Raw genomic sequence first — 13,408 nt, forward strand, 5'->3', positions numbered from 1 at the left:
ATTCCACTTTTTTTGCCTCACTGGGTTCATAAGCATCTTGAAGGCAATGGCTTCTGTCTTCTGCACAGGGTTTGCATCTGTGGGTGCTCAAAGGCTGTCCTTAAAAGTGTATCAAGGTTCACAGAATTAACTGCCCTTAAGGCCTGCCTCCAACTTGAGGCTGTCTACACTGCATCCTGACATTCTCTAGCTTGCCAAAGCAAAACTACTCATTCTTCTCTTGGCAGGATCAGGATGTTGGCCATACTCCTTTCTTCATTTTTACCATGGGAACAAACAGTGGGCAAGGCACATTTAACTGTGTACTCCTTAAGTGTCATGAAATGGTCAGTCAGGAGGCCCCGAATCACTGAACTTTAATTGCTGACCAGGACTGGGTGGGGGCTGAATATTTAGGTTCTTCATAGGACACATGAAGAGACTGATGTGTGAATGCAGAGAATGGGACTAGAATCCAGAAACGTTCTATTTATTCACTGAAAAAGGGAGATTAGGCCTTCTTGATCAATTTCCTCCAATCTTCCAAAACTCCCTTCTCCAAAATAACACCACACTGAGAAACACGTTTGTACAAAAAACCCCCCACGTATTATTCCCACCCCCCCACCCCCCCAACGAAGTTGGGGGGCTGTATTACAGGAACGAAACCAGATCAAAGACATGAAAAGAAAAAGTCACCACTTATATTGAAACATAACAGTGTTAAGAATTCAGGTATTCTGTAGAATTGTTACCAGCATAGTAAAAATATTTCCACCTGGATCTTTAAAATTTGAAAGCGATCACATTAAAGACCTGAGGTTACAAGGGACCACAGTATGAACCAGAATTCCATTTTCCTTCTAAGAACCCAGTGGAAAAGGTAAGTATTTGGAATGAGTTTCCTTTGGGAAAGACTGGCAGGAAATAGGGAAAAAAAACCCTGGCCACTGTCAAAAGGCACTGGGATCTTTCTGGAGGCAAATGCATTGGAATCAAACTCCAGCAGGAACGAGCTCATTTCCACTCCGAGAGTCTAGAACACACACACAAAAGGAACAAGGTCTCCTTGGTTCCAGTACTCTGATGGTAACCGGGGCTACCTGGTTAGAGGCAACACCTGAGGGTTTGAAAGGCAAATTTTAATTGTGGTTTTATTTATTTTTTTGCTTTCTGATACTAAGAGAAAAAGTTGAGGTGTTTTACAAATACCTCCCTACATCCTCTCATATGTAAAGCTTTACAGAATATATAGAAAAAGATACCCAAAAGGTGTTCCACTTTGCATTCTAAATAATGAAACTGCCACTTGAGAGTGTGACATGAAGAGGCCAGGTGCTTTGGAAATCAAGCTCCACCAAACACACCCTTCCCCCATCCACAGAAGGATAGAAGGCAGGAAGGACAAGAGAAAACCAAGAACTCTCAAGTCATTCATCAGCAGGGGTTGAAATGGGCTCAAGTTAAGGCATTTTTGTGGCTCTTCCTCTGGAATGGCATTCCAATCTCCCACTCCGAGTACCCCAGCCCTCAAAAGCATGATGCTCGGATTGCCAACTGGGTTCCTTGGTACCCCCAGCATCTCCTTGACAACCCTGACAGATGGAATGTGAGATCTCAGAAAGGGAAGGGAGAAGGTATGAGAGGCCATTGATCCTGCCCCACTTCTCCAATCCCATCCCAAACCTAAAGTACCGCTTCACTAAACCCCACTCACCCTGGACTGCAAGAGGTAGTTTGGGGACTTGAACCCCCAGCCATCCTAACCAAGTTCCATGAGCTAGAATGTTTAGCACTATCTACTTACTTTTTTCTTTTTTTTCCTTTTTAAAGGTTTTTTGAAAGAGGGAAAAAAAGAATGAGTGTACAAAGCAGTGAATAGTGGACTAGACTCATTCGATAGTCATTGCCCTAGACTCCTACAGCTTTCCTGGCTAGTCTAGGGAACTAAGGAATGCCTCCCCAAATCCCTCCCCCAAACCAACAAACCATCTGCATAGAAAGCCAAACCGGTGGGCCAGGGATGGAGTGGGTCTGCTCTAACGCTTGTGCGCTACCCTACCAGGGACTGAAGGGGCGTGTTCCGCTACTCAGGGTGGAGGTCCCTCATGGTCCTCGCTGGGAATAAAATCAGTGGGGTCCTTTCCCCATCTCTTCGAATTTTGGTGCGTCTGTGTGGGGCAAAAGTCTCATGAAACTTCACCATCAGCACCAATCTCAGCTCAGGTTAGCAGAAATAAGGTCACTTATAATGCCTTTAGGTATGTTCCTTTTGGCTATTCCCTCTGCCCATCACCATTTTTTTGGTTCCTATTAACTTAGGATGCTCTCGTTTAAAGCAACGATGACAAAAGAAAAAAAAAAAAAGATAATGATTATAAAGCATTATCCACATAAGACAAAGCAAAAAACTGTGGGGGAGCCAAAATGACAGACATCAAAATCTAATGCTGACAGGACCTGCGGAGAAACTGTATGCATACCCCACACCAGGCTGTGGGGGATGCGGGCTACTGTCAGGATGACCAGGGCACACTGTCACCATAAGCCTCTCCTTGTGTACTGGCTGACGAACTAACACAAGAGGTGTCAGAGCATGGAGAGGGCTGGCAAGAGGAATGGGGAAATATGGGATGCGTGCTTGGGGCTGTGAGGAGAAAAATCCTAAAAGAAACCCAAGGAAGCTGAGGAACACAAGTCTCGTCATCCGCACTCCAGCCGGTGGCGCCGGGCGTGGACGCGGCCTGCATCTTCCAGGCTAGGGGGCGGCCGAGGCTGGTGGGCCTGGAGCAGGAGGCGGAGGGACTCCATCCGTGGGCGGCGGAGGCGGTGGCGGCTGCTGCGGCGGAGGGGCATCTGCAAACACAGCCAAGAGGGACTTGTCATTGCTGGAAACGCAAGGGCTTGGGGAAGAGCCCGTTCAGAGAGAAATGCCACGGGAAGTAATTTTCCTCGCAGCAGGCAATTAACACAGACTTTGTGGCACTGCTGCCACTGCGGTCTGTGCAGTTCAGGTTCACTGGCCCTCCTGGTCCCCGCTCAGGTGCTGGGGTGTCTGAATCTGTCCCAACCTCCTCCAAGGCGAGGCCCACCCTTTCCAAGAATCACTCCAGACCTTGTCAGAACTTAAGTGTATTTTGAGTTTATTGCATTTTGATGGTTCTAATTGTTATTTCTTCAGTTAAATGATAAGCTCCTTCCTGGGCAAGTTCTGTGTCTTCTTTCTCTCACAGTGCCTGGCCTAGGTGGGCACAAAATAGATTATCAATAACTTCTTGTTGATTTAAGTGTCTCCACCAGGGCCAGAGAGCTTCACTCGAGGCGGCTGCTCACAAGGTGGACAGTCCTGGGATGCCCCACAGCTCCTGAACTGCAGTCCTTGGATTTTTGGCCAAAACTAGGTCAGGTCCTGAAGGGAACAATTAGTATCAGTGTCTGGGGCTCTTTCCTATTTCAACTTTAGCTGCTTAGCGTACAAAGGAACCCTAGAGATTATTTAATCCAGGGCTTTTAAAACCTCTTGATTTTGTCAGAAATAAAAACATATGAAACAAATAAATAATTCAAGCACAGCCTTGCTCACTGGTCAGTTCATCCAACCTTCCCCCCAAGAGATTGCCACCAAACTGCCAAAGCTCTTCAAAGCTCTGAGAGAGAGCCCACTGGTCAAATCTCTTGAGTCCTCTTTTCGGGGGGGGGGGGGGGAACTAAGGCCTGAAGGGAGGAAGCACCCTGGCCGAGGAGGCCTGCCTGGTACCCAACAGCCAAGTCAGTGGCTCAGAATCCCTGAAACACTCACTTGTGGCAGGTAGTGGGGACCTGAAACCCTCCATATTCTCAAGGTGCTCCCCTGACGGCCCTTCAGGATGAAATCCTGGACAGTGGTAAAGACCAGTGATATCAGCTCTTGCAACTCGGATGGCAAAATGGGCAAGTCTCCTGGCAGGCTGACACATTTGCCTACCATCTGTAAGTTAATGACGTGAAGGTTCTCTTGCCAAGGAAAAGAAGTATCCCTATACTACAACCTCTGACCGGGACTCAAAGGAGATCATTTTTTCTATTGTCATGATCCTATACCCAGCTACACGGCTTTCTTCCATGCTCCCACACTATCTTAGTCCCTAGGGGCCCAGAGAGAAAGGAGATGAGCTTTTGTGCAGCCTGCCTCCTGGCCCTGTGAAGCCTCCCTGAGTGCTGCAGCGCACTCCAGGCATTTTGTGGTAAATCCTGTATACCACTATTCACTTGTTCGTTTCTTGTTTTCCCAACTACAGCTACTGGAGACTAGGAATTCTTGAGACCTTGCTCTCGGTACCGTCAATAGGAGTTGACTCCTTGGCACATATGTGAACATCTAAATGAACCAGGACTAAAGACGTGGCTGGGTTATCTGGCCACTACTGACTGTATTTTGGGACCATTCTGAGAAGATCTACAGGAGTAAAGGACAGGTTACAGGTTTTGAAGCAGTCTTCTGGAGGCCAGGACTGGGGGAGAGCAAGGAACTGGCTTCATACACCTGCCAGACACACACTGTGTCTTCTCCATGGAGTCTGCTGGGACCTCCTGTTCCTTCTCAACATAGCCCCTCAATACTCCTTCCTTAGTCTAAGTTGCTACTACCGCCATCCCGGAGTACATATGAGAAACTTGTTATTTCTGCCCTAAACTGTTTTTTTCTTTCTTTGACCCTCCAATTTTGAAACCTGTGTCCATAGAGGCTCCTGTAGGAAAACAACTAGCAGCTCATATGTCTAATAAGATTCAAGCTAGACCGGCTTAAATAGGAGCAGGCGAGGAATGACCTTTTGGCCTCCCCACAGACCTCAGTGTCGAGAGTGCAGGCCACAAAGGTTATGGCACATGCAGCCAAATGCTGCAAGCATTTGCACTCGTCACCTGTGCACCTGCTCCTCAGGGGCGGTGAAGAGCATGGACCACAGATCGACCTTCTGGAATCCCTGTCACAGGCTGCACTGTCCACGGACCTGCCACACTATAGATAATCTAGAGAACAAAGCCTTTGTCCCTTGTCTCCAGCCCTCCCAGAGAGACCCTAGGGTGATGCTTTCCCCCACCACGCTACTTACACATGCCGTTAGGTGCCGTGAGGGGTACCCGGGGTCCTAAGATGTTTCCTGGCATTGGAGGCATACCGGGAGGGGCTGGGCCACTCCCAGGCGGGTGGATGTTGGCTGCAACGGTGGGAATCATGCGGCCTGGCATGGGCTGCCCAGGGATCATGGAACCTGGGCCTGGTATCTGACCTGTGGAAAGAGATTTAAAGTATTAAGGTAAGTGTACTAGGAAGAAAGGGATCAATTCAATGCCCAAGAATGCTAAATACAAATACCTAACCCTCCAAAGGATTTGAAATACCAAAAGAACAATAATCTGTAATAATCTCTATGCCCAGATTTTCATTTTTTGGAAGAGGAGGAAGGATAATGGGGCATCTATGGAGTGAATGACTAACCCTAAACACTGGTATAGGCAGGCAGCTGAAGAATCATTACAAGAAAAACACCCTAAAAAAAAGCTGTCATTTTGGTTACTTTGGGTGGACAGTGGTCATACATCTTCCTGAGGACACAAAATGCCAAGGACAGACCACAGGGGATGGAGAGGACTTTAACAGCACATCAGTGCACAGTCTGAGGATAGCAGCTCAGTTAAGAATGAGCTTTACACATGGGCTTTGTGGGAGGAAATATCTGAAAAGGTACTGGTCACAACTGAAATCAACATTATAAAGCCATTCTGACCAGAATCTCCAAGTCCTGTCCACAAAAAAGTCTCTCCTTCAAAACCCCACCATGAAGCACTGGCCCCAGAGAACCACAGTGGTGGTGGTTGTGGGGGATTAGCAGGAAAAATGGATAATACCTTCATCTCTTTCTATCGGTTTGAAATTGACAAACGGAAACACTATACACAAGAACAGTAAAATACCTCCTTGTCTGCAGTTTCACACTGAGCCTTCAGGACTTTCAGAAAACATTTTCTGTAGAGCCAGACAGTAAATATCTGGACCTTGCAGATCATATGGTCTTGTTCACAGCTTTTCTTATTAACTAATTAGTTAAGTTTTGAAGGAGAGGGGAGGGGCGGAGAGAGAATCCCAAGTAGGCTCTGCACGGTCAGTGGGGAGTTCGATGCAGGGCTTAAACTCATGAACCGTGAGATCATAACCTGAGCCGAAATCAAGAGTTGGACACTTAACCGACTGAGCTACCCAGGTGCTTTTCAACTTTGCCACTGTAGGTAGCATGAAGGCAGTTACAGATGGCATACGGGTGTTGTAGATAATAGGTGAGACTGAGTCTCAAATATTTATGGACTCTGAAATGTGTTATTTCATGTAATCTTCATATGATATAAATATTTTTCTTTTGAGTCCCCCACCCGTGCCATTTAAACTGTAAAAACCATTCTTAGCCTGTGGTCCGTACAAAAACAGGAGATGAGCCAGGTTTGGTCTGCAGATTGTAGTTTGCCAATCCTGCTTTAGATATGAGTATTTTCTCTTAAACTCAGAAGTTTGGCTGCCAGGCTGGGTTTTAAAGGGCCACAAGCAAAGGAGACTAGTTTAATGGGGACAAACCAAGGTTGAAGCACTCTTTTGCATGTGCATATGAACTCTACATGCATGTAGGTAAATTATAGTCTCTACAGAATAAGGAAAGAGAATCTATGGTTTTGTTTTTATAAATCTAGGGATTTCAGTATCTCTGTAAGGTCAGCTGTATGAAACTAAATACAGGTTTCGGGGCACCTGGCTGCCTCAGTTAGTGAAGCGTGCGACTCTTGATCTTCGGGTTGTGGGCTTGAGCCCCATGTTGGGCATAGAGATTATTTTAAAAACAAATAAAAATTTAAACAAATTTAACAAAGGAGGCACCTGGGTGACGCAGTCAGTTGAGTGACTCAATTTTGGCTCAGGTCATGATCCCGGTGTTGTGGGATCAAGCCCTACATTAGTTAGGCTCTGCACTGAGCATGGAGCCTGCTTGGGATTCCCTCCTCTCCCTCTGCCCTCCTCCCCCACTCACGTGCTCTTTCTCTAAATGGAAAAAGAGAGAGAGAGAGAGAGAGAGAGAGAGAGAGAGAGAGAGAGAGAGAAAGAAAGAAAGAAAGAAAGAAAGAAAGAAAGAAAGAAAGAAAGAAAGAAAGAAAGAAAGGGAAAAAATTAAATACAGGTTTCTAGACATAGTTCTGAGACAGCTAGAAGTAAGAATGCTTGAGGTCCAATCTTGGAAAATTTGGGAGATGGGACTATCTGATAGCTAATGGTCAATTAAAACAGACAGAGCGGGGTGCCTGGGTGGCTCAGTCGGTTGAACGTCTGACTTCAGCTCAGGTCATGGTTTCACAGTTTGTGAGTTTGAGCTCTGCATCAGGCTCTGTGCTGACTGCTCAGAGCCTGGAACCTGCTTCAGATTCTGTGTCTCCCTCTCTCTCTGCCCTCCCCCACTTGTGCTCTATCAAAAATAAATAAACATTACAAAAAATAATAAAAAAATAACTGGAGACAACTTAAGGATGTCCTCTGTCACTGTTTAGAAAAAGCCCTGTCTTAAGAAAGACGTACAAAGCTTCAAGCCTCATACCATCTATTTCCAGTGTCTGTTCTCCAACCTAGGTAGGACCCAGACAAAGGAGGCCCTCACTACAGGGGTAGCAGTGAAGAGAACTCCGGAGGTTCAAGGGTCAGGGAAGAGTGGTCTACTGTCTCTGGGGGACAATTTTTGTAAAGCAAAGTATACCAACATCGTGCCTCAGAATAAAAGGGACAGCAAGCTTTGGGCCCTGAGGCCCACCTTTCTGAGCTCTATAATGCAATCATTTGAGAGCCCAGCAGAGGAGTCTCCAAGGTCCATCCACTGGAGGACAGCTTGGTCAAATCGCTTCAGAGGAGGCAAGAGCAGCTACTGGGCCTACTTCTGGTCTGACACTGCCACCCACTCTTATACCAACTGACCATGAGAGCCAAATGCTGTTGGGTGCCCATACCACAGTGCGAGGACACATATAGATAGTGATGAGGAGCCTATCAACTTAGGGAATGAAATGGGGATGAAAGGAAGAATATGTCATACATCATACATCCCATAGATATACAGGGGTAGCAGGGTGCTGGAAGAGGAAAACAACAGAAGGAGCAAGCCAAAACACCTGGAACCTTCTAGTCAACTTAGACAATCTTGTGGATGACCTGGGATTTTAGATGATGTGCAAATAAACTGGAGGGGATTAGAGATAGGACAACAGCAGATTTTCCTAAGCACAAGGCCCAGCCTGAGTTAAGCAATCAGAAAATAACATGAGTGTCACTCCTATTACTCCTGAGAGCTGCCACTTGGTTGTAGCATCTTTCTACTTGCTGTTCCCTGAGGTACCTGCATCACTTTATTACCCATCACCTGCACTTCGCTGAGGAGCAGCAGGCTCAAAAAGGTTAAGAAAAACATACTCAGGTTAGGGCCATGCTACCCACAGTCTGTCTGATAGGACTCAGCAAAGGGGCTGGATGAGCCCTGCACAGAGAATGGGGACTTATTTATTTCTGAGAGAGAGAGAGAGAGAGAGAGAGAGAGAGAGACAGAGACAGACAGACAGACACACACACACACACACGCTCACGCATGAGTCGGGGAGAGGCAGAGAAAGAGACAGAGAATCTGAAGAGGGCTCTGTGCTGACAGCAGAGAGCCCCATGCAGGGCTCGAACTCACAAACTGTGAGATCATGACCTGAGCTAACGTCAGACACTTACCCAACTGAGCCACCCAAGTGGCCCCTGGTGAAAGGTTTTGGAAGAGGGAGGAATGTGGGGCTCATGGCCTGTGTGGAGAGCTTTTAGAAGGGATACAGAGGAGTTGGAGCCTAAAGCAGAGAAAAAAAGCTTCTGCAGAGAACCAAGGGCTGTGTGAGGGCAGGAAGTGTAGATAAGAGTAGGAGCTTAGGGGTGGGTGGGGGACAGCACCCCACAGGCAACCTGGGGTTGGGTGAGAGAGCAAGGCTGAGGGCAAGCATACAGGGAAGAACTCAGCGGGCAGAGTGCAGTGGGGATGAAGTGGACAGGACAGGCAAGGACTCCTGCTCTGGGAAAGAGAGACATGGGACTGGCCACCCAGTGAGTGGAGTGTGATGAGGTGGGGTGCAGGGAAGGTACCGAACTCTTGAAGGTTCCCACGGGCAGTGCCCCAGACTTCTGAGTCAGGGCCAGTCCTCTGCCACTGTTCAAGAGGCTGTGACTTTTAGGAGATGCTCTTCCAGCACCTCTACTGCCATGTACCCGAACTAGGCCACTACTAAAAGTCACCATCTGCTCTGGAGTCTAAGTCTCTACAAGTCATTGTTAAAGGTATTCTGGTGGTGTGACAGGGAGACAGCAGACTTTTGTTGTTGAAGGCAGGAGGCCCGCTTTTAAGCCTTGGACTTTTATTATTTATTTTTTAAAATTTTTAGAGAGACAGCATGAGTTGGGGAGAGGGGCAGAGAGGGAGGGGGGAGGGATGGAGGAGGAGGAGGAGGAGGGAGAGGGAGGGAGGGAGAGAGAGGGAGAGAGGGGAAGAGAGGGGAAGGGGGGGAAGAGAAGGGGTGGAGCGGAACACGGCCGGGGCGAGAGAGAGAGAGAGAGAGAGAGAAAGAATATCTCAAACAGGTTCCATGTGCAGAAGAGCTCCATGTGGGGCTTGATTCCACGACCCTGGGATCATGACCTGAGCTAACTGAGCTAACTGACCTGAACTAACTGAGCCACCCAGGCACCCCTCCAACCTCTCAATTCTAACCTCGAGATGAAACACTTTTCATGGAGTTGTGGTCAATGGAAGCCAAGTGCTAGACCAGCCAATACAGCCCGTGTCTATCAGTGGGTACAAGCTGCCTCCTGCTTCCAAATTCAACCTGGACAAGAGGCCTCAAGCAAGCGGGAAGAACATTTTGCCTGCCCTTCTCAGATCTCTCTCCAGGAAACTGAAGGCAATAGTGAAGCATGCCTTTACAAAAAAAGGGCAGAACAAGTCCTGGTGAGGGAGGAAGAAGAGCGAGTAGCAGGTATGTGATCACAGAAATGGCAGGATACACGACTGTGCAGTCCCAACTGCTTCTTATTTTCAGCAGGCCAGAGCTTTAGGCTTTGACATGAAGGACAAGATTGCCCCACCTCCTGGATCACCAGTGGGCATCCCTGTCAGTAGCCACCCAGTACCATCCTCAACAAGGAAAGTACAGATGGAACTAACCAGACTGGAAAACTAAACAGTGTGATCTCACTTCCACTTCACCCCAACTGAGACGAGTGTTCTTGGGCAAGTCACTGAGGATGCCCAGAGCCTCGGTCTGATATAGAGTGAAGCTAGATATCTGCCCCCTCTCACCGTATGACTTTCTGTATCATCAAGGAAATGGCTTGTTATAGTGCCTTATTATGTCACTGGCTTTTCCAACATGTTATGAGAGCAAATATTTTCATTTTATAGACCGGAAACAGAATTTATAAGAGGTATCAGATCCAAGTCTTCTGACTCTAAATCAAATTCTCTATCATACTATTCTTTGCTCAAATGAAACAGTTCATGTGAAAGGACTTAACAGAACAGTCAGCATTAGAAAATAAAAATCAGGTGTGCCTGGGCGGCTCAGTAGGTTGAGTGTCCTACTCTTGATCTCAGTTTAGGTCTTGATCTCAGAGTCGTGAGTTCAAGCCCAGTGTTGGGCTCTGTGCTGGGTGTGAAGCCTACTTAAAAGAACAAAACCAAAAACACACAAAACAATTAAGGTGTATACTTTAGTTCCAGCCACCACGTTTTCTTCTTTGCTATTATAAGACTGCTCTGCTTCCTGCAGTAAGTTTTTTTTTTTTTAAACTTTATTTATTTTTGAGACAAAGAGAGACAGAGCATGAACGAGGGAGGGTCAGAGAGAGGGAAACACAGAATCTGAAACAGGCTCCAGGCTCTGAGCTGTCAGCACAGAGCCCAACGCGGGGCTCGAACTCACGGACTGGGAGATCATGACCTGAGCCAAAGTCAGCTGCTTAACTGACTGAGCCACCCAGGTGCCCCCTGCAGTAAGTTTTTAATTTAACAAACACATTTTGGCCCCCTGCAGTGGGCTGGCTGGTGACCCCCAAACAGATATGGACGTGTTCCAATACCTGGAACCTGTAAATGCAGCCATCTTTGCAAATGTGATTAAGTTAAAGGTCCTGAGATGAGAAGATCACCCTGGATTATCTTGATGGGCCCTAAATCCAATGACAAGTGTCCTTATAAGAGACACATGGCCACAAGCCAGGGAATGCCACCAGCCATCAGAAGCTGGAAGAGGCAAGGAAGAGACTATCCCCTAAAACCCCTGAAGAGAGCAAGCCTTCCTAGATTATGAACTTCTAGCTCTTAGAACGGAGGCAACACATGTCTGTTGTTTTAAGTCACCAAGTTTGTGAAAGGGGAAGACATAAAGACTGAGTCACTCGCCAATGTCATAAAGTGTGTAAACAGGAGAGCCCAGATCTGACTTGGGTACTATGGCTCCAGAGACGGTGTTTGTACTGCAGTGCACCCTGTGGAGAGGGTCTGGAGGAGGGGATCCATCCTTTGTCCAGCAGACTGTGTGATGCAATCCTTGCTGCTACTAAACCGATGGGTCAGTTCTCTGACCCACACCCAGCTCCAGAGAGAAACAATTCTCCAACCAGCAGCTCGGTGTGGGAGTTCCAGCAGGGAAACAAGCTATTCAGGAAACAATCTGGGAAAGAGGAGAATCGACTGCAGATTGACACAGACCCATGAGGTGATGCCTACCCAACATGCACTGGGCTATGACTGCAGGCTCTTGCCATCAGGGCCCAGTGGTGCCATTTCCGAAGCTAGGTGCTCAGTGGCAGTGGCCTGTTTACCTATTTCCCTATTTCTTTACGGCAACAAGCTGTGATAGGGCAGCTTTAGGGTTTTCCCAGGGCATAAACCCAATGGCTGCAAAAAAACTTCTTTTTCTTGATCTAAATCCTGAAGCCTTCTGAAAACCAAAGTTTTCCTACCTTCCTGTCATAGCAGGGCAAGAAAGCCACTGAGACACAGATGTACAGGGTACAAGAGAACAATAGCTCCTTGAGAGAGGTGGCAGCAGACAGGAAGGATCAGAGGAAAAATAGTTGACTTCTACTTAGGCAAACACTTCTCAGGAAAGGAAGGGGCATGAAGAGCAGTCAATATCCATCCAGAGGTTACTGCTGTCACGCTATACAACTCATGGTGTGGGTGCATCTAGGGCAATGCATTTAGGGAACAGATAGCGGGAGACAAGGATGTCATTCTCAGTCAGGGTCTACAATTTGCCAGGCAATGACAGCTATCTCATTGAAATCTCTGGGCTGTCAGGCAGACTGGAAGACAGAAAGAGCCCAGTTTTAAGATAAGGAAATGAAGTCTCAGAGAGACTATGTAATTTGGCCCCAAATCCCAAGAACAGAGACAGAGAAGATTCAAACTCAGGTCTGTCTGCTCCCAAGGCTCGTTTTCTTTTCCTTAACACCTACACTACCTTACCTTGATGGAGGAGCTCTCTTCTTGGAAAAGATGTTTTCTAACATAAAATTTGAAATGGGGCAGAATTTAAGAGGACTGGTAAGAGAACAGAATCAATTTCTCGAAATACAAACTCTGTCCTCTTGAAATCTAAACATTCCTGTGTTCTTTCTGGTGTCTGACAAAGCTCTTATCACTTTTACAAGGATGACAATGTCTGAAAGTACTTTCATGACCTTTTACTAAACAGGAAGAGATCTGGCCCACATGAACGTGAAATGCACAGGAGTAGACCTTATGAAGCAAAAAAGGGTGCACTTGTATGTGTCTTCCAGGAAAAAAAAAAAAAATTCAGGTATCTCCTTCCCTGGTAGAGAGGGAGGTGAGAGAGACAGATGACATGAGGCTTTGAGACAGCAGCATCAAAGCAAAAACTGGTGGGAGTTTGACCTACATACAAGCTCTAAAACACACACACACACACACACACACACACACACCCCAAAAACAGCAGGCATCCAAAGCCTGAAAAATGGAAAGGTTTGCTAAAATTAGGTTTAGCCTAGTGGAAAAATCCCTCACACTCTCTCAGGTTTATTAGCTCTTTTACTAAAGCATGATAACCAACATGCCTGGTGGAATATTTAAGGATTTTTATTTTTGGGGATGGGAGAGGCAGGTGGCAGAAGAACATGAAACGAGGAAAGGAAACTCGTGAATTTCCAATCTTGAACACATTTCATTGCTCCGTTTCTAACTGTCCACAACACATCCACTGGCTGAGTGCCCCGGAGAACGGAAATAACACACTCGGGGCCAAGTGAGGGGAAGCCCAGGCTCCTAGGGGACTCCTCCTTCTGCAGAGCTTCCGGGGGGGGGGGGGGGGGGGG

At 47.0% G+C, this 13,408-nt stretch overlaps 1 protein-coding gene across 1 annotated transcript in view; it reads right to left on the bottom strand.

Moving 5' to 3' along the window:
• Positions 1 to 453: 453 nt before the first annotated feature.
• Positions 454 to 13,408, bottom strand: part of SMARCC1 (SWI/SNF related BAF chromatin remodeling complex subunit C1) — a 177,750-nt gene continuing 164,795 nt past the window's right edge. The window contains exons 28-29 of the mRNA XM_040445559.1: positions 5,073 to 5,249; positions 454 to 2,835 (exon numbers count right to left, since the gene is read on the bottom strand). Coding sequence (XP_040301493.1) covers positions 2,738 to 2,835; positions 5,073 to 5,249 — 275 coding nt within the window. The 3' untranslated portion in view covers positions 454 to 2,737. The remainder of the gene's footprint in view (positions 2,836 to 5,072; positions 5,250 to 13,408) is intronic.

The sequence above is a fragment of the Herpailurus yagouaroundi genome, unplaced genomic scaffold, assembly GCF_014898765.1.
Source record: "Herpailurus yagouaroundi ecotype Mexico unplaced genomic scaffold, PumYag 193, whole genome shotgun sequence".
In the NCBI taxonomy this organism is placed as follows: domain Eukaryota; kingdom Metazoa; phylum Chordata; class Mammalia; order Carnivora; family Felidae; genus Herpailurus; species Herpailurus yagouaroundi.